At 38.8% G+C, this 21,568-nt stretch overlaps 1 protein-coding gene across 1 annotated transcript; it reads right to left on the bottom strand.

Annotated features, from left to right (window-relative positions):
- Positions 1-8,326: 8,326 nt before the first annotated feature.
- Positions 8,327-19,780, bottom strand: kras (v-Ki-ras2 Kirsten rat sarcoma viral oncogene homolog). The gene is made up of 5 exons (XM_069161997.1): positions 19,473-19,780; positions 16,822-16,939; positions 15,623-15,801; positions 14,602-14,761; positions 8,327-10,835 (listed from the first exon to the last, which is right to left on the bottom strand). The coding sequence occupies exons 2-5, from the start codon at positions 16,930-16,932 to the stop codon at positions 10,719-10,721; spliced, it is 567 nt and encodes a 188-aa protein (XP_069018098.1). The 5' UTR covers positions 16,933-16,939; positions 19,473-19,780; the 3' UTR covers positions 8,327-10,718.
- Between the last annotated feature and the right edge of the window lie 1,788 nt (positions 19,781-21,568).

The following is a 21,568-nucleotide window of genomic DNA, read 5'->3' as shown; positions in this document are numbered from 1 at the left end:
GGGGCTTGTCACAATATGTTAACATAGTTTATTGTTCACAGCAACAGTTTGGAAACAACTTAACTTCCTTTGAAACAAGCTATTCAGCACAGAATGATTATGAATGAAACACAAAATTTTAATGGGCTATCAGAACAAAACAGCTGAAAACCTTTGCCTCTTTTAATTTAGAATGGCCATAAAAAATTATTCATTAATTATAATAATAGCTCCAATGCCTATAAACAGCTTTGGCGGTAAGAGTGTAATCCAAAACAGGATATTGCTTTACAGGTTGCCACTCCAACAAACGTTGTTTTGCAGCCAATTACCCCAGCATTGCCTGCATATGACATACACACAGGCATGTCCTTTTGAAGCTTGTATACTGTCTATGGTCATGATCTAGCTGGCATTTATTTCTCGGAAATCTGCAAGGGAAAATATCTCATCTTTGATGATACATGACATCCCCTTTCACAGAAAATGACAACGAGCAACACACAATCCTGCATGTTGAAGCCAGAGGACAACTTCTGTCAACGTAGCAGTAAATAAGAGCTGGTAGGGAGGGACTTCATGAAAACCCTGATTGGATAAAGAATTCTTTAAGATCAGCGGTTGCAATGTGCACAATTGAACTGTAATATGAATGCCTCTGAGAATTGAATTCATTTATTTCATCTCATTTATTATGAGCCAGTTTGTTTTGCTCATTTTGTAAAAAAAAAGAAAAAAAAAAAAAAGGATGATCTTTATTTGTTTGTCTGATGTCATGTCTAAAGGAATAGCTTTACTGTCGCCCTGCATGAATATATGTCATAAACTACAGAAATATGTTGCAGATGGTGATGTTTTTAGATATTTTGTGTTCTGATGGTTTGATATTGAACATCAAAAACATAGTCAGACTTTATAGGTAAAAAAAAAAAAAAAGTAAGATAAATTATATTTGATTGTTTAGTTGATTTTAGTAAATTATGTAATCAAACTTCTTATTTGGTTTAGTTGGACATGTTTCTAATGTTAAGTGTTCAATATATCAACTTATTGATAACTAGCAGATTTAAAAACACAAAACTGAACTCAGATCGTTCACAGATGTCCCTCTTGTGATTTCTCAACAGTTAGAGCTTGTGATAGGGGCAAATATACTGTAAGTCTTAGGCTGAAGCTAAGAACACAGATTCAAAATTACAGTATTTCTGAATTTTAGCATCACTTATATTTGCTACAGGTATATTATTTTCTTTGTACTGTAGGTGTCTTTGGAGCAAAGCTGCATATTTGTGACATTATTGTCTCATATCACCTTTTAGCTCTTGTAAAGATAAATGTCATTGACTACAAGTCCTGTTTTGCTTGATGAAGATGTCATAATGTCACCACAGCAGGAAGTTGAGCATTTTGCTTTAGAGAGAAAAAAAAACAAAAAAAAAAAACATGAATTGAACAAAACATGCCCCGAGGGGGAAAGTTCCAAAACGCATGCAAAAAAAGTTGCTGCCCAAATATGCACATTAATATGAAAGTGAAAAAAATATTCTTTCAGGTTCGCAGCCTGGTGTTAGTCTTTTGATTCAACAGTGAAAAAAAAACACCCGTGGCTTCTAATTCAAAGTTACCTTTGTTGGCTGAATTAAAAGTCTCAGGAGTTTTTTCCTGTGTTGTTTTAACATGAGTAAATAAACTTGACAGGTTTCACACAAGAAATTAAAACCAAGTCAGTCAGTCCCAGTTAGAAATAAAAGGGTGGAACATGTACAAATGCAAATTTAAAAAAAAGAATCACAAATCTTGCACAGGATCATAGATACTTTCATTCTCCGTGCAATTAAATACCGCCATTACATCACATTAACTTTGCGCCTTCTCTCGTAGTTTTGTTTATTGTTTTGGCCTTTTTTTTTTTCTTTTTTTTTTTTGCAGGTATCCCTGGTCCTGGAGCTGCATGTTTCTGGCTAGCACTTACTGGCCCAACAACAGTTTAGTGTCCCCTGTATCTCTATGCTGTTCTTTTCTCTCACCGCTCTCCCCTCACCCCAACAGATGGCCGCCCACCTCCGAGTCTGGTTCTGTCGGAGGTTTTTATTCCTATTAAAGGGGAGGGTTTTTTCTTCCGACCTGCTGCTCACGTGGTAGTTGTTGCATAGTTGGATTCTTCTAATGTTGTAAGGTTCTGTTGTAAGGACTTTACTAGAGTTAAACTGTAGTGTAGGTTTAATACTGCAGTTCTTTTAAATGCCCACAAGGGGCAGTGAGTGTCTGTAGAGGTAGGAATGCTGACAGGTAAAAAAAAATTAAAAAAAAGAAAGAAAGAGAAAGTAACTACGAGAGAGCAAAGGTCGGCGTGGTCACTAGCTAGTTTACCTTTAGATCGGAGAAATGAAGAAATGAAATTATCTTTACTGCTTAATAGTGGACTTAAGTACTACGGAGCAGAGATAAAGTGTTGTGGGATGTGTTGAGAAGAGTAAGACAGATGGAGTTGGTGTGTCCGGTTATTTTTTTCTCCTGCGAGTCCATTTTGTTTTACTGTGTTAACTAATAATAAAACGACATTAGCTTAAGCTAATTGGAAATTAATGTGATTGTGGAAGGAAAAAAATAGTAATCAAGAGAAATGTGTGTCCGCTTAGTCTTAGTGTACATGCATTTTTGTCCAAACTCATTTAGACGTTGCTGAAAAGAATATATGAATTCTAAGACGTGGATGAACTATGGTCTCAATCTCCCCCTCTGCTCCTCAGTAATGATATTGAACAATGGACAGAAAACACTAATAATGATTTTATCCTTTCAGATATTTGTGTGAAATGTTGTCATAATTGATGTATGAATTATTTAAATATGGTCACAAACATGTTTTATGAGGTCACGGTCACCTTTGACCACTAAACTCCAATCAGTCAATCCTTGAGTATAAGTTAATGTCAGTGCCAAATTTGAAGGAATTCCCTCACGGTGTTCATGAGATATTGGATTCACCAGACTGGGACTGACAGATGGGACGGACATGAGATCATACAGACTTTGACATCTTACCTTTGATCACCAAACTATTCCCGGTTCCTCTTTGAGTCCAAGTGAAATTTTGTTCCAAATTTGAGGACAGTGGGCCTCATTCACTAATAATCTGCGTAGAAATGTTCTTACTTTGTGCACAAGCAAAATCACCGTGGGATCCATGACACATGCGCTCCATTAGTGAATCAGAATCATTCTAAATTGACAGGTGCCTGTCAGAGCTCCGCAATTAGCATACGGCCACGCCCCTGTTTCTCCATATAAGGACACCCGTTTGTCTGACGCTGTATCAAGAAGTAAGTGGTGAAGTGAAGTGAAGTGAAGCAAGAGTGAAGAGAAGTTGATAGAGATGCCACCAAAAACTAAAAAGAACACTTTCACAACAGCAGAATTTGAAACAAGAGTATCTGAGGTGAAAGTCAGAAAAGGCACATCTTTTAAAAGTATTTCTTCACAAGTAACTATGGTTAAAAAAAAAACCCGGATATTCTCGGAAACTGCATGGCTTGACCTTTCCAAAAATGTCTTTGCCTCGTCTGTGTAACGAAGCGTTGCGGAGATAATCAAAGTTGTAGCGCTCCCCCCCGCCCCCCTCCTCCCCACCGTCCCTACACCTAATTGAATAATTCCCAAACTCCTGAACACTTCGCAACGTACTGTAGCCTCGATCAAAAATAAACAGCAGAACTTCCTCTTTCTGATGATACCCGCCGTTTCTCTGTACGCTTGTCCAGTTTTAAAATCACAGCTGACCTCTGTACTGTCTCCAGAATAGGGCTGACATCACATCCCACCTTGTATGAAAAAAGAAACAATGATAACAACGTATTCATGGGCCTCAGTTGTAGTGTACAGCTGAGGTATTAGCAAATATCACAGGGGCAACAATGACCGAAATATGAGCTTAAAAGTAAAAGTGGTGAAATATCCTAAAAAATAGCCTGGTGTTCATAGATGTTAAAAAAAAAAACTAAAAAAAAAAAAAAAAAAGGTTAGCTAATTTATTTCAATATTTATATAGTGTAGCAAGACATCCTCTTCAATAGAGCATCAGGTGATCCTGAAGTCACAAGAACTTACGACCCAGGACACCACTGGTCTACAGATAAACTCCCGAAGGCTTTCACGTCATAAAACTCACCGGGGCGAATAAACATTTTCTCCCTTTTCGGCTAGGGTTTGACTCTGTCTCATGCTGTGGACCAGCTGTGGACCAGCCCCTTGTGGGGCTGACCCTTCCGTCAGCCCCACAAGGTGAAACTATCCAGACATCAAATGTCTGCTGCCCTATAGTGGAACATTGTTACAACTCCACAATGACAAACTCAATATTCAAGCTGAAACTATAATGCAAATATAAGGTTTTATTCTCGGTTTGTTTCTCATGCAAATTAATAACACATATACATATCATTGATGTTTATAAGCCTTGCTTATATAGTTAATCTGCATACTCTCTGCCTGTCTTTAGTTACTCATATTGGCTAACAATATAAACTTGTATGAAGTATTTGTGTGACTGATAACAACAAGTGTTTAACTTTAGTCATGGTGGACGAGTAATAAACTTTTATTCTTAGCCCTTTTCTTAAAAGCATTCTCCCTCTTTTCAGAGCGGGCTCAGTGATTGGTCATCTGACACTTGATCCCGCCTGCAGCCGGGCCATTCATAAAAACTGTAGACCTCAGACTGAACGCGGGCTTTTTCTCTTCTTCGCTCTCTGTCTAAATTATTCTCACACTTTCCAATTTTTTTCCGTTTTCCGGTTACCACGCTCTATATTTCTTATTATAAGAAAACTTTAAGCCAAGTGAAGAACGAGAATGGTTCTACTGGGAAAGATGCACCACAAGACCAGCAGAAGAAGCCTGGACGGGACACCAGCTGCGGGAGTCAACACCCACAGCACGATGCCAAACTCCAGGCCTCTGACATCTGCATGGAGGTCCGCAGGAAAGAAGCTTGTCTGGATGACTGGGACCACCCTCCAGTAAAGATGGGACCACCTCCAGTAAAGAAGGGACCACCTCCAGTAAAGATGGGACCACCTCCAGTAAAGAAGGGACCACCTCCAGTAAAGATGGGACCACCTCTAGTAAAGATGGGACCACCTCCAGTAAAGAAGGGACCACCTCCAGTAAAGATGGGACCACCTCCAGTAAAGATGGGACCACCTCTAGTAAAGAAGGGACCACCTCTAGTAAAGATGGGACCACCTCCAGTAAAGATGGGACCACCCTCCTGTAAAGATGGGACCACCCTCCAGTAGGCAGAATCTATCTGAGTTCTTTGATCCATTGGGTTTATGTCTGATAGCTGATTTATCCAATTCTAAAATTCATAATCTCTCATTTACATCAGGAACTAGCTCTGTTTTTAATAACCTACCTATTATTCGTGCCCACCATTACTCCGCTATAGCTCAGAAATCCTGTCCATGACATCCATGATCCATACGCTACAATAAATATTCATATAGTTTATTCTTGGTGTAAATATTGTTCAATAAATATCTTTATCGACCAAGTACTTGTTTTTGTGTATTTCCTGGAAGATATTGAAAGAAATCTCTGAATGCAGAAGTCACGGTTCAGACTATGTTGACTCAAAACTTTTATATAGGCCTATGCAGCCTATTAAAATCATATCTTGGGTCTTTCTGTTAAACAGAAAATGGTGCCCCGAATACAAATCTAATTAGCTACAATAGTATTTGAAATGATCTGTCAATGTGTGAATAATTTCAATTAAGACAATAATTGATGTGGCTTAAAGGGTGTCAATTTAATGGTTAGCGTATTTGGTCAATGTATTAGTAAATTAACATTTTTCGATTTAATCCCTTTTTAATTAATTCAGTTTTAATATGCTAAAAGGTGTGTGTTAACATTTCCTAAGGCAGCAGGCAGTTATCATTTGTTCGTATGCATGATCTGAGGTTATTCTAAATTTGTTCAAATTCAGGGAAGAAAATATTGATGAATCAGATTTGTGTGTCAAATGAGTCCAATTGAATTGTTGTGCCACATTTGAAGAAATTTCCTCTTCGCTTTCATGAAATATTGTGTACACTATAATAGAATGGGTGAAAAAGGACAGACAAGAGGTCATGTTGACCTTGACCTTTGACCTTTGATTACCAAAATAAATACACGTCACCCTCGCGTCCAAGTGACCATTGGTGCCAAATTTGAAGAATGTTCTTCGGGGCATTCTGGAGATATTGCATTCACAAGAATGGGGGAAAAACGAAAGGTCACAGTGAACGTGACCTTTGACCTTTGCCATCAAAATCGAATCAGTTCATTGTTGAGGCAGTGTGAACATTTGTGACAAATTTGAAGAAATTCTCTCCGGGCGTTCCTGAAATATTGTGCTCACGAGCATGCGTCAATGTCAGGTCACAGTCACCTCGACCTTCTGCCTTCGATCACCAAAATCGTATCAGTTCATCGCTGGTATCAAGTGAACGTTTTTACCAATTTTGAAGAAATTGTGTCAGGATGTACTTGAGATATTACGTTCAAGAGAACAATATTCAAGAGGACGGACGGATGAACTTGGTTTTAAAAGAAAACACTTTCCAGATCTGGTATAACTAAAGAGGGAATAAGGACAAAACCAGAGTGCACTTAGAAATCACTGCCCAAGTATCTGCCAATCTTTGAACCGAAAGAAAGGGTGAGAAGAGAATTAAAAAAGAGAATTAAGAGTTATGTGAACTCTCAGGAGTTTATTTCTTCCGTGTAAATAAATGTGTTACATGTTTGCAAATGAGGCGGTTTGGGTTACTTATCATCCTCCCTATAGAGCTTAGAGCATAGAAAGTGGTGCATTACAATCAACCAGTGGCCTGTGTTGAGTGCCTTGAAATAACTTGTGTTGTGATTTGGCTCTACCTAAACAAAATTGAATAGATACGTGTTCTTTTGACGAGTGCCTCATAATCAGTATTCACAGGAGACCAAGTTCTGCATATTGGAACATGACACATCACTACTAACATGGAAAATTCAACACGACGTTGTGGGTTCAAGTAGCGATTCACCCAGAAATCTGTTTTTTTTATTTCCCTTTACGCACGGTTCGGGCAAAAACTCACATTCAAGGGTCAGGTTCAGGTCTCTGCAGCCCAATACCAACACTATAATATAGACACCGTATAAGACACTGAAGCCAAATCAGTTAATCTGTTAAGTCTGTTTCTGCAAATTATTAATACATTTGTTTTAAGGTAAATTGGCTCATATCATGGCCAATTGATGTGGATTAAATAACCAAATCTAGCTAATATGGTGTTATATGGCATCATGTTTAACATCTACTGTGAACTCAAGTTATTCCAAAGACACAAGTTGCTGAGACAATACAAAACAATGATGTTTGCATTTAAAAAAGCACTTCTTTTTTTTTAAACTACCCTTCTATAACACAGTTTTTGTCAAATCAGGAAACTGGACTGAACCCTGAATAAAATCTAAATTTGGAATTTACTTATGTTTAATGAGCCACTTAATAAGTCACCTTTTATAACATTTAATACAATAATAAAGCATTGATTTCACAATGGTTAATAAGTTGTGCCATTTCCATGGAACTGATGCCCTTACACATTTAAATGATGGTAATTAAAGAATTGTAATGCCCCTCTTAATTAAGTGTATTTTATCTTATGAAAGACAGGAGGCAATTTATTTGCATTTATTTAAAATAGCTTCTCTGTCCACTGTGTGAAATCATATTTAATTGTATTTATTCATTTTGAAAATTCAGATGTCATTTCTTTTAAACACCAAAGATAATCAGCTTGCCAATGCATGAAATGATTTCTTGTCACCAAAAATACCTGTCCATTCATTTCAAATACAGGGAACATTTCTGCTTAGAATACACCAGTCGATTTTTATTTAATCTCTGTTTTAGGAATATATTTAGAGCTTGTTTATTTTGAGAAGGTGCACATGACTTGTAAAAGGTAAAACCAGGCCGTCTGGAAGTGTGGACAGCTAGAGATAAGCTCCTTCATGGATTTTTGTGGTCTGCGAGAAACAGAGCTGCCAAAGTGAGTGAACAGTGCCACCTGCTGGGGAGCATTATTGTGATCATCCACAAACATTTGAGGAAGAAAACAACAAAATGCCAAAAAGTCATTTCAGACATTTGTTACTGCACATCAGTGTCCATAAAATGATTATACTCTCATGTTCTCCAGCAGTTTGATGTGATGTAATGTAACGGAGAAAATGCACAATTAGCTCTCCACGTTAAATAAATCAGTGCTATGAAGCGACGAGAAACAGAAGACAATAAGAAAGAAAATTAGGTTCCTCTTTACTTTGTTCTTTATTACACATTAAATAGGAGTGGTGAGATTCATGGCAAAAAATAGACTCATTTGAGATCAGATCACCACTCTACACTGCCCACAACAGGTATGTTGTAAAGTGGTCATTCATTCACTTCCCTAGACCTGGACCCAGTCACACTCTCTAGTCACATACACAGAGCGGAGTGAAACTCCATTAAAGCAACATTCATTTAGACACACCAACGAAATGAAGCACAATTTACAAAATATGCACCTTTCAGTATCACAACTATACAAAGGTTGTTAAAATACGATCCAGGTATAAATGATACATTTCAGAAATCAGCTGTTGGCACGCAATAAAGGAAGAGGAACATTTCAAACATTACAGTAAAACTACTTTTGAAACAGTATTGTTAACAGGAGGGTTCCATAATTAAAATTGCATTAACAGTTATTATCTACTTCATGAGAAAAAGAGGTAATAATAAACTGGGTCAAAATCCATTAATCCTGAAAGCAAGACGTATCATGTCCAGATTTTCTGTGAATAACTTTACCCCCCTCCCCCCCCCAAAAAAAACAAAAAAAAACAGCATTCTGTGTATCTCATGAGTACACGCAGGACAAAGTAAATGTGATCGTGGTTCTTTCTACCGTCTAAATGTAGCACCTAATGCGCAGATAAAAGGCAAATAAAAATCCCCAGGCAAACAGTGCGTGAATACAATGACAAAAGGTGAAATATGGGTTGACGCGAGAAAGAAACGAGGACTGTTTTTAAATAAATTCAGACAATTTTCTCAAAAAACCAATTTTATGGCAATTATTGCCTCATTTACAAAAATCTGTTCCAGTTACATCACTACGATACACAAGTTTTGTGAGAATCATTTTGCTGGACAATCATTTCTGTTGAAAGGCGAGCCAACAAACAATTTCAACAGTTTAGCAAATGGATCCAGAAACTCTTTTAAAGGCTCTGTGAGACTGAATCTGAAAATCCATTTGGACATTTTGAACAACCTCTTTGACTCCACACCAAGACAAATATTCCTACTTTAAAAAGATGCTGTCCGCTTTCGAGCATGTCAAGTCAACAGCTTAGGAAAACGTGCACAGCATGTGACACCTGTATGGGCAGCTAAGGGAGACTCCAATCCTTAAATTTATCATTTCGACAAACAAACATTCTGTCCACATATGAAGTCCTCCAGGAGGAGTATGCTGAAAGGTGTTTTGTTACACATAGCAATGAAATGATTATTGTCAGGAAGATTCAAAACAATCCTACAGTCGAGCCTTGGCCTAAAAAAAAAAAAAAAAAAAAAAAAAAAATGCAGGAAAGATTCAACAAGTAGAGTCAAACGAGGCAAGAATCCTGCAACACGAAATGACCGACACAAAAATCCCACTGCTAGCCTCATTTTATTATTACAAAAATGGACTAAAAAAAAAATCATCATGGATCTTTGAATTTGTCATTCATCCCCCCCCAAAAAAGGGCCAATTTCGTTACAAATATTGATACAAATATTGATTACTTTTTTTTTTTTTTTTTTTTTTTTTTTTAAACCTGAAAAAGCTGACTGATGTCCACTTGAGTCAGAGTTCCTCGTCACTGGCTCTTTTAAATGCATCAACCAGAGGCAGTTTGTGATACCCATGTCATCAGGGACACAATGCATGCAAAAAGAAAAGGAAAAACGCATCTCGTCTCATGTAGGCAAGAAATCACTTCCCACACAGTACAACGCATCGACAAATTGCAAAATTAATTAATAGCTAATTAGGGTGTTAAAACGTTCGGAGAAGTGTAGGAGTTTGCATGCATACTTATCAGTGACATTACTAAGTCATACCTAGAGGTTGTTAGAGACGGGGGACATTACACAGTGGCTGGGACATTTGGAGCTCATCTGGCTGAATATTGGTCCTTACTTCATATCTGTTTTGTCAGCAGGATGAAAATTCATTCTTTGGCATCCCATACTTGAAAAGGGCATTACAGAACATTTGCAGATCATGACCTTTCAAGCAAAGGAAATACTAACTCAGAAGTCGCTCATGAATATTTCATCAAAATGTGATTTGTGATGCAATTAGCTCCCAGCTCTGCAGTTACGCAAAATTACCCAAATCATCATCATAATCCTATAAAATCAAAATCATCAGGCTGTTGGACCAACGCACGTCGGCAACTGGCACTAAACTGAAAATGAAGCTTATCGGTGTCCAGGTAGCAAATAACAGAAAGGCAGAAAATTCAGGTCAGGTTTAGTATTCAGTAAGGTGGGTATTGAGAAAGAGGCTAATAATTTAGTGTAATGTACAAAATGTATTACTTGAACTGTTCAACATAGTTTCTTTTGTTTTTAGTCTGTCTTGAAAAGGGGTGACGGTTCACATAAGTGTACACTTTGTCTTGGACTTCTTTTTCTTCTTTTTGCCCTCCTTGCTCATCTTCTCCTTATGCTTCCGGATTTCTCGCACTAATGTGTAAAAGGCATCATCAACGCCCTGGAAAAAAAAAAAAAAAAAAACAATAACAAGAATTAAAAAGTTATTAATGGACAATTTAAAAACAAAAATGAAACCTAAATCTCCAAAAATCATCCGGGATAAATTCATTTCCATTTTACATTGCGAAAAGTCATTTTCTGCCGAGTGACCCGTCAGTAAGTCTGTCAGTGTGACACACATTAGAGATCAATCTAATTGAGGCTACGTGGGACACCGCTGTATAAGTGCAGCTCAAATATGTACTTCAGGGTTAAAGTCAGCAGTGTTTCCATTGACAGAAACACAGACTGTAGCTGCAGTTACATGAGCCAATTTATTTATTTATGACTATAATCAGTCAGCAAAGGTTTAAATGGTTGCTAAATAAGAGACAGAACGAGCTGTCCTGTTTACATTTGTAATAATTGGTGTGAATCCCACCAACGCAACCAAACTTAACAAAAAATAAATAATAATTTTTTTTTTACTGGCATCGAGCACTTGGCACCAATACTGCTTTGAATTTGTACTGAAGCATCAGTTTTATAGAAATGCGTTTTTGAACAGACGGCAGGTCTGCTAACTCACTCCAAATTAATAAACTATTCAAACATGGTTCTACTGGGAAGCATGCACCACTGAGAAAAGAGGTAGGAAACTCTCATGAGCAACAAATAAAAGCAGAGTGGCACATCCTTCTCAGGAAACAGCTTTGATTTGAGTCAAGAGCGCAAACATGGTAATCTGAAAATAAAAACCTTTATAAAAAAAATTCAAACCACCTCTTTCAAACTCAGCAATTTTTTTTTTTTTTAAATTTTTTATTTTAAATGTGCCAATTTATTCAGACTCGGGTGTTTCATTAAGGTTTTTATTCTCCGGCCGAGTTCTTATTCTGATTACTGGTGAATAAGAGGCTTCATGGAAATGCAGCTCGTCTTTAGATGCCACACTGAGGTAAGTAAGTGAGTACCTGACCGGTCTGGATGGTGCAATAAATGTGACAATAATCTGCAAGGAGCTCAGCAGAGCCTGGGGCCACTTCAGCTGGTGGCAAAGACAGCAGGAAAATAAAGAGAGGAGATGAAGGGATTTGTATCCAAAAGAAAAGCTTTCTCTCACCCACGAAAACACACAAACACACTCTCTTTGTTGACAACATATCTGCCGGTTCTTTAACACACGTCCTCCACAGAAATATTTCAGCACGTGATTTGAGTCCCAGGTTCACCATAATCTCTTTTAATCACATGACAGCTCACCAGCCTGAACCCCTTTGCTCATGTTGATTTCGGCACATTAGGACACTTTCACACTGGTAGTTCAGTCTGAATCTGATGGAATGATTGCTTTTTCTGAACATAAGTGCAGACCAAGGACCCTTTAACAAGTCAACTTGAAGCAGGTGGTTATTAGTCCATTTTTTTTTTCTTTTCTTTGGTATTTTTTAACAAAACAGGACAGATTAAATACTTCACTCAACCCCAACTTGATTCCATATTTGTTTTTAATCTTCCAGCTGAGTAGTAAAGGAGGAGTGCTTGTTTTTATTTCGCAGCCTGGGATATACATCAGTCTCCATTCAGACAAATCTCAATGCGCTCCGTCATCATTAACTTATGGAAACAAGGATAACCGTCTGCACCTTCATGAGGAAATAATACAAACGTACACCTGCGAGAGAAAAAAAATAAAAAATAAAAGAGGAGGAAGTGTGAAAGCAGCCTAGCTGGGGTCCATTTAAGTTATACAGACTCAATAAATGAACCCAGTGTGAAAATGACCTCGGATTATAAATCAACCACAATACACAGAGACACTGAAAAGAGAAGAAATCATCAGCTGTTCCAGCCTCTTGTTAGACCCTCACCACAGCCCCAGTAGAAACCAGCAGGTTAGCTTTGAGACCACATGAAGCACCAGCTCTCACTGGGTGTCAACTCACATTGCCTTCTCCACAGTTCCCACTAACAACATCACACACACACACACACACACACACACACACACACACACACACACACACACACACACACACACACACACACACACAGAGCTGGTAGGTGCGCGGCTGCATACACTTACCCCTTTCACATCACAACACATTTTTTAAGCTTGACACAGCGCGGAGTCTTTTCTTCCTTGCTGATTTTATTGAGCCGGTACAGCCTGATCTCCCGTACCAGAGTGTAAAAGGCATCTTCCACTCTCTGTAGTATGAGACACAACTTTCCTCAATTCTGAGGAATACAGGGGGGGGGACACACTGTTTGGGTGCAGGTGGTATAAACTATAGACACAAAGGAGCGAAGCAGATCAACTGTCTGATGTGGGTCTACTGGCAATGCCTGGACTCCCTTATCATCTTCATACCCTGATACTCCAAAAATAGTCAACACTCACCTCCTGTAGGCTTGGAAAGGTTCTCACTTTCCCTCATCTGACTGAAGGACTGTGGCTAGATTAAATTTCAGTGTGCATACAACAAACTTAATTTAGTATGGTCTGAATAATTAGTTTTTCCAGAATGCAGCCAAATAGACCGTTTCTGTTTCACGCTTTTTGCACTCTTTGAAGCTCTGAAAGAAGTCCTGCATTTAGCTGTGTTTTGGCCAAACAACGACAGCAACATACTGGGCATAAACGTGGACAGTGGAGGTGGATTATGTTGCAGGACTGTTTTTTTTCCCCCCTCATAAAAATGTCACCATTTAAGTAAATCCTAACTGAACTAAAAAATACAAACCATAAGCTTTAAACAGCCACCTTTCAAGCCTGCAGTGGGTGATTGGCACTAAAAACATGACGGTGGAGTATAACTTCAACTGTCTGGCCTATTATAAAAAGGAGAAGTGCATGCATTAGGAGCATATTTCGTGTATTGTGTCTGCGATTTTCCGGAGAAGTCAGACAAAATCATGGAGGATTTGAGAAGCTTTAAATGAGAGTGACAGTTGCTGGTCCATCAGAAGCAGCACCACTTGCACAGTGAATTACTGGTGAACTCAGGTAGGAATAGGTGAACAAAGCTGTAAGAAACGAGTCATTGTGTCATTAATTTCCCCCCCGAAACCAGAAGAAACTGTGATTCACCTTAAGTCAAAGAGACCAGGAAATATGTTTATAGATCACACCATCAGCCAGTCAGCTACCTGAGGCCATGCTCACAACACACACCGCTGGAGGCGACACCAAGGCAAATCTTTAACCCCGAGTAATTACCAACAGTTTGTCTTTTCATGCAGACTCCTTGACACACATTTACTGATTTGTTGATTATTTATAATGCAGGACCCTTCACAGGTGGGCTTAATGGTGATGTAATTTCACACTTCCGTGACGGGGTAGCATGCAATGATTACATTATCACCCATAAATAAGAAATTCAATTAACCAAAAGGGATTTAATGAAGCACAACGCGTTGCCCGAGAGATTTCCAAGCCACATCGTAAAAGAAAAAAAAAAAAGAAGACCATTAGAGACAAATCAACAGCACCACATGATTCAAACACACTTCCTGTGATCCACGTGCCAAGATTATGAAGCTTTTTCACAGATAACATTACTGAGAGTTTAATTTCTCTATAAAAAAAAAAACTAAAATTTCATATCAAAGTAATAATGTATAAAATGACTGCCAGTATCCCTGAGACCACATGCACCTTCTCACCATTCACCATGCTCTACAGACCTGCAGTGGAAATCTACAGCAGTTTAGTGACAGATTTGACAAACAAAGTGTTCGAGTCTTGAGGGCGTAGCCGTCTCCCGCCGGACTCTCACCTGTCTGGTTTTGGCTGAGGTCTCAATAAAGGGAATGCCATAGCTGCGTGCTAAGTCCTGAGCCTGCTTGGTGTCCACTGTCCGGGACGGGAGGTCACACTTGTTCCCCACCAACACCATGGGGACGTCCTCAGAATCCTTCACCCGCTTAATCTGTTCTCTGGACAGTCACAGACATAAACAGAAATTACATTGGATTTTAACCGAGGTTTATAGCCCGATGGTTATGAAATGCAATGTTAAAAAGCAGTAAGAATAAGGTCACTGTTGGCTTTAGCTCAAAGCTTCAACCGATTTTAAAAACACGTCGCTACAACTACAGGGTTTTCCCTCCCATTATAAGACTTGGATGCAGCACTCAAGCCATTTTGGCTGCCACCTAAACCGAATCATTATGGAGAGCATCAAATTAACAAATTGACTTTCCCCTTCTTTAGCAAGGTTTGTCTTTAGGCTTTTTTGTTGTTGTTGTTTGTTTATTATCCGTTGTAGCTTTTCCAAATATTTTAGACATTTTTTGCAAATATTTGGTTATATTAATGATCAAATGCTGCATTTTTTTTTTATTATTATTGAAAAACGTAAGATTTGCTGGGGGGGGAAAACATCCCATAACTTCTCAAAAATCGTCATTTAAACTTTTTTGTTACAGATTTTGATCCTACTTGTTTCTATTTATTCAAACATAAGAATTGTGACCAACAATATATAAATAAAGAGTTTTGTCACACTAAAAATAAATTGAACATGTATTTGGACTTACTAAATCGTCAGTCAGCTTTATTTTGCCTTGTAAAAAGTTCTCCTTCACTTTGCACATAGTGCAGAGCAGTGAGGTGATGAGGTGACGACTAAACTACTATACATAAAAACTTGACAACAAGGGTTCCCAGCGACGTTGTGACTATGTGGAACAATCTTTACCCCCTTCAGCCGATAGAACACCCCGACATTTTTGCACTTAGTGGTGAATAAAACACTGCATTCACACCGGGTGCAGTCCTTTAGTCTCCTAGCTCACCTATAGTGGTGAATATCTTCAAAGGACTTTGTGTTGTTGATGGCAAAGACACAGAGGAAGCCCTCCCCTGTCCTCATGTACTGATCCCTCATGGCGCTGTACTCCTCCTGACCTGCAGTGTCCAGGATGTCCAGCAGACACGTCTCTCCATCGATAACCACCTGCTTTCTGTAGGAGTCCTGGAAGAGGAGAAGGTCAAAGAGTGATCAGAACTCGGGGATTAATCGTCCAAATAACAGCTTACTAGAAATTATTATTATTTTTACTAAACTGTTAAAAGAATTATCTTTAATTACACTTCAGGTTACTCTATGCGTGTTTTAAACATCTACGCATGGCAACATTTTTAAGACTAAGCATGACTTTCCAAAATCAAGCATATTTGTTTAAAAAAAAAAAAAAAAAACTGGTTGTATTTACAGCTATGTAATTAAAAGGACAATTAATATCACAATATTCACAAGAAATGTAGATAATGGCATATAACAGATCAGCAAAAAAAATTTTTAGCATTGAATTCTAGGAAATAATACTAAAGTAAAAAACTATTTCCTTTTTTTTTTTTTTATTATTATTAGTATTAATAATTTGACCAGAATTTGTCATTGTTTCAACATGAATGTATTAATAAGTGTAATGACATGATGTTAATCAAAGATGTCACAGGACTCCTTTTAATTATTGGCTTTCTCTCGTTGTAGTCGGGCACTCCAATTTCCAGCACAGCTCAAATTACAACAAGGTCCTCATTTCCACTGAGTCAAAGTACTGCAGCTTTTCATCACACTGATGGCCAGACTCAATCTGATCCAACACAAATAATTACTGCCTGATCCAGTGAGCAGCCATACTTTGACATGCTGTCACGTCCTTAAATATTCTATAGAAACCTGCAACAACACATTAGTAAATGATTGAAATGATGTTGAGACTAATCGCTGCAGAAATTGTTGTGCTGCTGAGACACTCGGGAGGCAGACATGCACGGAAAGTTATTAAAAACCTGCTTGGTGTCTTTTTAAACCTTAAACCAGTAGAACCTGTTGCAGCTCCTTTTTTTTTTTTTTTTTTTTTTTTTTTTTAAAGAGGAGTTTCACCATGTTCAGCCCCCCTCCAACATCCCCCTGCCCCCTCCATATACACAAAACCAAAGAACAGTCGCAGACTTAAGTGCACAGACATTCACACATTTACTTTACCTCAATGGTGGGGTCATATTCATCCACAAAGTGATTCTGGATGAGCTGAATAGTAAGTGCGCTCTTGCCAACACCACCAGCTCCCACCACAACCAGCTTATATTCTGTCATGATTCACCTGTGGGTCCAAAAAAAGAAGATTAATTACATGATATCATCACAGTGCCGCATTGTGTAGTCATGTCACACGGTATCAAGTCATTGGGGACATCGTCAAAGCCTTTCTCAGATGCTTAAACCTCTCTGCTCTAAAAGAAAGACGAGAAGACTCTGATGTGGATGGTTAAAACTCTTTTGAGTACTGAATCATGAGTCATCGAGCTCCATTTACTGCTTGTCGTTTCTGTTTGACAACCTGTCGGTTTACTGGGAAATCTGCGCCCGTGGATTGAGAAAATGATAATGTCTGGACATCACTTCCAGTGAGTAACTCAAATCAAAAACTCAACTGTTGCTGCCGACTCACTGGAAAATTAGATTTTACACCGTCAAGTTTCTTTTTTTTTATTTCGAAAATCTCCACTTTAGTATTTAACAAGAAGCTTGTAGGAGACACCACAATCATCACAAATGCAATATGATGGTTAATCTGCATGAGATCATGTGCAAATGAGGGAAATTAAACACTGAAAAATACAGCCGTATTAAATCTTGAAAGTTTGGGTTCAGGAGGCAGACACCCTCTCGACTTTTAGGATTAGGCCAAAAACCTTTTTATTTAATAAATCTTCTCATGTTCATATGATATTTTAAGTCTAGGTTTTTAACAACAGTATTTTAACAAATTTTTTTGTTATTCGTTTCCATTCTGTGTGCTCTCTCGTGATTGTAAAGTGTTCTTGGACCATGTTGCACGATGATTTTAACTTCAAAAATTACTAGATATTGAATTAAATTATCAATCCTAAAAAGGTCACTGAAATGATGAAGAAACACTTTCTGAATATTAGCTCAAATAAAAACCCGAGACAAAAATAACAGGCTTCACAATATCCAAAATATTCAGGTAGCAAGGTAAAATAAAATTAAAAAAAAGATACAATCGTCTATACATGTAGTTAAAAGTCTGAACCCAGCAACACATTGGGTGGCATTTTCTGAGTGGCGGCCACACAACAGAATCCAACCCCAGGCAGAAATCCATGACGTTACATTAAGGCTCCAAAATTGACAGGCGACTGGGAGGCTCTCTGCTGTCTGACTGCTTTGTAGAGCAGCACCCGTCAATAGTGGTAGCTGGCCTTTTCAGAAGTTACAGTACATACTGCTCACAGCTCTGCACAGCCTGCAGTCAGGGAGGAGCTCTACTGAATAATATTGCCATGTCTAGACAAACAAAAAACCCAGAGTGCGGTTTGATAGGTATTTTGGCCAACAAAAGTATACTTGTTTGTGCTCACAACACTGTCCGAGATGATCGGTTGCATGTTATATAGACTAGGCCTGACCCAGTCTGTGATTTATCTTTACCTGAGACTACTGACAAAAAAAAAAATCTCACGGACCTCTCCAGATCCACTCTGCCACATGCTCACCGTGCCTTTATGAATCACTTTTCCAGCCTTTCAGGCAGTGAAAATTGAACTTGGGTGGCTTGAATGGCGGCTCCTGTATAACAAGCTGCCAAATCTATTCAGCAAACAAACAGGGATGTAGTGCAGCAAATTTGCGGTCTAACAAGTAGCTTCAGTTTTCTCATCCTCCTCATTTGTGCAGCAGCATGATTAAAGCGCATTTTTAAGGGTTGACATCTTCCCACTGGACTTCACAGTTTGTTGTGGAAAAGTTATGATGCTGTGGAATTTAAAGGGGGGGGGAAAAAAAAAATATGTGTCGTGAACATAACGCCAGTCGTGGTTGTTGTTTGCCTTATGTTGACACACCCTTTTATTTACTACCTTCCCGACAACAAGAATATACCCAAAAAAAAAAAAAAAAACACCGAACAAAAAAATCAGCAGCACGATTTAATGGAGATTGATTAGCAGCTACTTGTTAGCAGTTTGACACCTCTGTTAATTACCCGGGCCTTTTTTTTTTTTTTTTTCCAATAAAAGCCGCTCCACTTTGTCCAAGCAAGGCGGCAACACCGAGAGCGGGGCTGGAGGAATTTGATTTAAATCCGCTGCCCTGCGGCCGCGGGGTTCCCTGAATGGTTTCGCGTGAAAGCCTCCCGAGCTCCGGGGCTGCTGCTGCTGCTGCTGCTGCGCTTAGCCACTGAGCTAACCTTAGCACCGGAGCTCGGGCACAGCCTCAACAGTGAAGCTAAGAAGCCGCTACAAGCTTAAACTAAACGTATTTGACCAAAAAGTCACCGATTAATTCAGCTTTGTCTGCACCGCCGACGGGGGTGAGGGGGGGGGGGGGGGGGGGTCACCATCATCCATTCAAGAGGGGACCGGGGCAGATTTTTGGAGTCGCCATTGACATGCTAACCCACAGGTCTGCATTGCAGGGCCAGGCGTTAGGTGCACAATTGGGCGTAGTTTGCACTCTCAACGAAAATTAACATTTCCACTCCATTGTATTGTTGCGTGTTTACGCAGCGGACACGGCGGCCCACCTAGTCACACGAGTCAATACGACCTTGCAATACACACCGAAAGCGCCACACCTGTAATAATCCTATCCGTTTTATTTTTTTTTTTTACCTTTTAGCGAGTGGAGGAGTTCCGCGTCCGAAGTAGCGACCAAATAAGTCAAGCTGATAATCCTCCCGTTTCACACGATCTCTGCATTTCCTATTTCACACCCAAACGCCCGCATTTAAGTCGGTCTAAACGCCGTATCGGAAGCAAGCGGGAACATGCAACAACAACAACAACAAAAAAAAAAAGTGGGGAAATTAATCGATTGAACTTTCCATTTGATCCAGCGTCCCCCGGCCTAGCTGCTCAGTTTGGCCTCCTTTACGCGAATATGGGCGGATACCAGGGCGCACTTTACCCAGAAAGCATAGCTGGGCATTTCAGCCGGTCTGGGGAATATAACTCCACTCTTGTGTCGCAATATAACCCGTAATACGCCTGTTTTCACATTTGTGTGTACGCCATTGGTATTTTAGAGAGGTTTGGTTTATTACTGTAGATTTATATGAGCCCTGCTGGTCTTTGTTATTAATATATGTGCATATTTTATCGTATTTTTCTGAACAAAATCTAAATTTGAAAGCAGACAGAGTGATGGGCATTCATACTTTAATGCTCACGTACATTATTGTTGCTATATAGTGTGAGTTTCAGGACGTCTCCATACAGTACTGTGACTGCTGCTGCCTGCTGCAGAGTCAACAAAGCCTAGGGGGCGACTCCACTATATATAGGCGCTAAATATAACTGGAATGTGCAGGAGAGACGTCATTCCCAGGCAAGGAAATGATTTGGCAATCCCATGTCAGTTTTCCAAGGTGTTCACGAGGGTGCCTCCTGCGCACTGCATGCGCATATCTATGCGTAAACGTAAAGTTTGTACTGAAACCAATGAAAGACTGGCACACACTCCCAATTCATGTTAAAGAATGAAAATAAAAGTGAAAGCAGAAGAATCTTTATTTCTCGCTCATGGTGGGTTAGATGCCATCTTATCCACGAGGCTGTGCTTGAGGAACAGCAAAAAAAAAAAAAAAAAAATAGTAATGGGACACTATCCGACAAATGCAAAAGCCTATATTCAGTGATTAAATGCAAATTAAAGCAGAAACTTAGCCACCTACCACAAACCAAATAAAATACTGCTCAGTTTTAGATCCCTTTACTTTTACTTTTGAAGTTTGTACCATAGTCCTCGAGTACCTATAACTCCATATTTGATCTAACATTTTTAGATGATAGTTAATCCAGATAGGTCATAGCAGAAAAAGCACAGTGTACCTGATAACTTTAACAATGTATGAGTTTATTGTCAGTGACTCACTGGACTGATGGGAAACTTAAATGCGAAATGCCTTCATTGCCATGATTTGTTACTCCAGTCTTTCCCTGCTATGACGTTAAAACGTTTGCTGTGGGTCTCTTGCACAATACCGCAGAGAATAATTTGCAGACGGTTTAAATGGTAGTTAAGGAAGTGATTACTTCACTTCATGCACTTCCATTAAATAAAGTTAATCGTTATAGCTTTACAAGAGACTTCTGATGAAGTAATACCAATTACTGTTCATGTAATACTAATTATAAAAAAAAATTATTTAAAGCTGCTGGTGACTCCACTCCAACGTCCTGGAAACCAATTTGATTTCTAAGAAAAGAAAATATTAAGACAAGCTGTTATTTCATGACATCAGATAGTCTGTTCTGTCACAAGAGGGCAGTAAACCTCCACTTATCCAACGAGTCATCTGCTAATACATGTTTTCATTTATTTACTTTCTTTTTTAAAGAAACGTATGCATCCATAAATTATCCTCAGTCAGGTGCAGTGGAAATACAATTTTTTTTTTTACGCTGTTTATTGCACAGTGACTGTTTATATTAATCTCTCATAATATGTAACAAAAATGGTCTTTTACCACTTTTACCAAGTGATTTTGTTGTAATGAAGTGTTTGCATTATTTTTGTTTAAATCACTGACCCATGAATTCATGATTCCGACACACATTGTGTGGTTTCATTTTACGGGGAGTGTATCTCATTTTGGCTTTATGGTGTCTGCAGAATAGGACAAGAAATACCTTATAGTGTTTCAAATATGAGGTATTTTTCACCATTTTTACTGTTGCAGAGATTACATCAGGTAGCACAATAAACA

Source organism: Embiotoca jacksoni, unplaced genomic scaffold (assembly GCF_022577435.1).
Source record: "Embiotoca jacksoni isolate LCO1_2020_lvr unplaced genomic scaffold, fEmbJac1.0.p SCAF_3, whole genome shotgun sequence".
Classification (NCBI taxonomy): Eukaryota; Metazoa; Chordata; class Actinopteri; family Embiotocidae; genus Embiotoca; species Embiotoca jacksoni.
The sequence above is the reverse complement of the archived record's forward strand: the minus strand, read 5'-3'. Positions and strand labels throughout refer to the sequence as shown.

Coding starts and splice junctions, on each gene's coding strand:
- kras (XM_069161997.1), bottom strand. CDS start 16,932: ATGACAGAATATAAGCTGGTTGTGGTGGGAGCTGGTGGTGTTGGCAAG. Junction 15,802..16,821: donor AATATGACCCCACCATTGAG/GTAAAGTAAATG, acceptor CTCCTCTTCCAG/GACTCCTACAGAAAGCAGGT. Junction 10,836..14,601: donor CCTCAGCCAAAACCAGACAG/GTGAGAGTCCGG, acceptor TTTTTTTTCCAG/GGCGTTGATGATGCCTTTTA.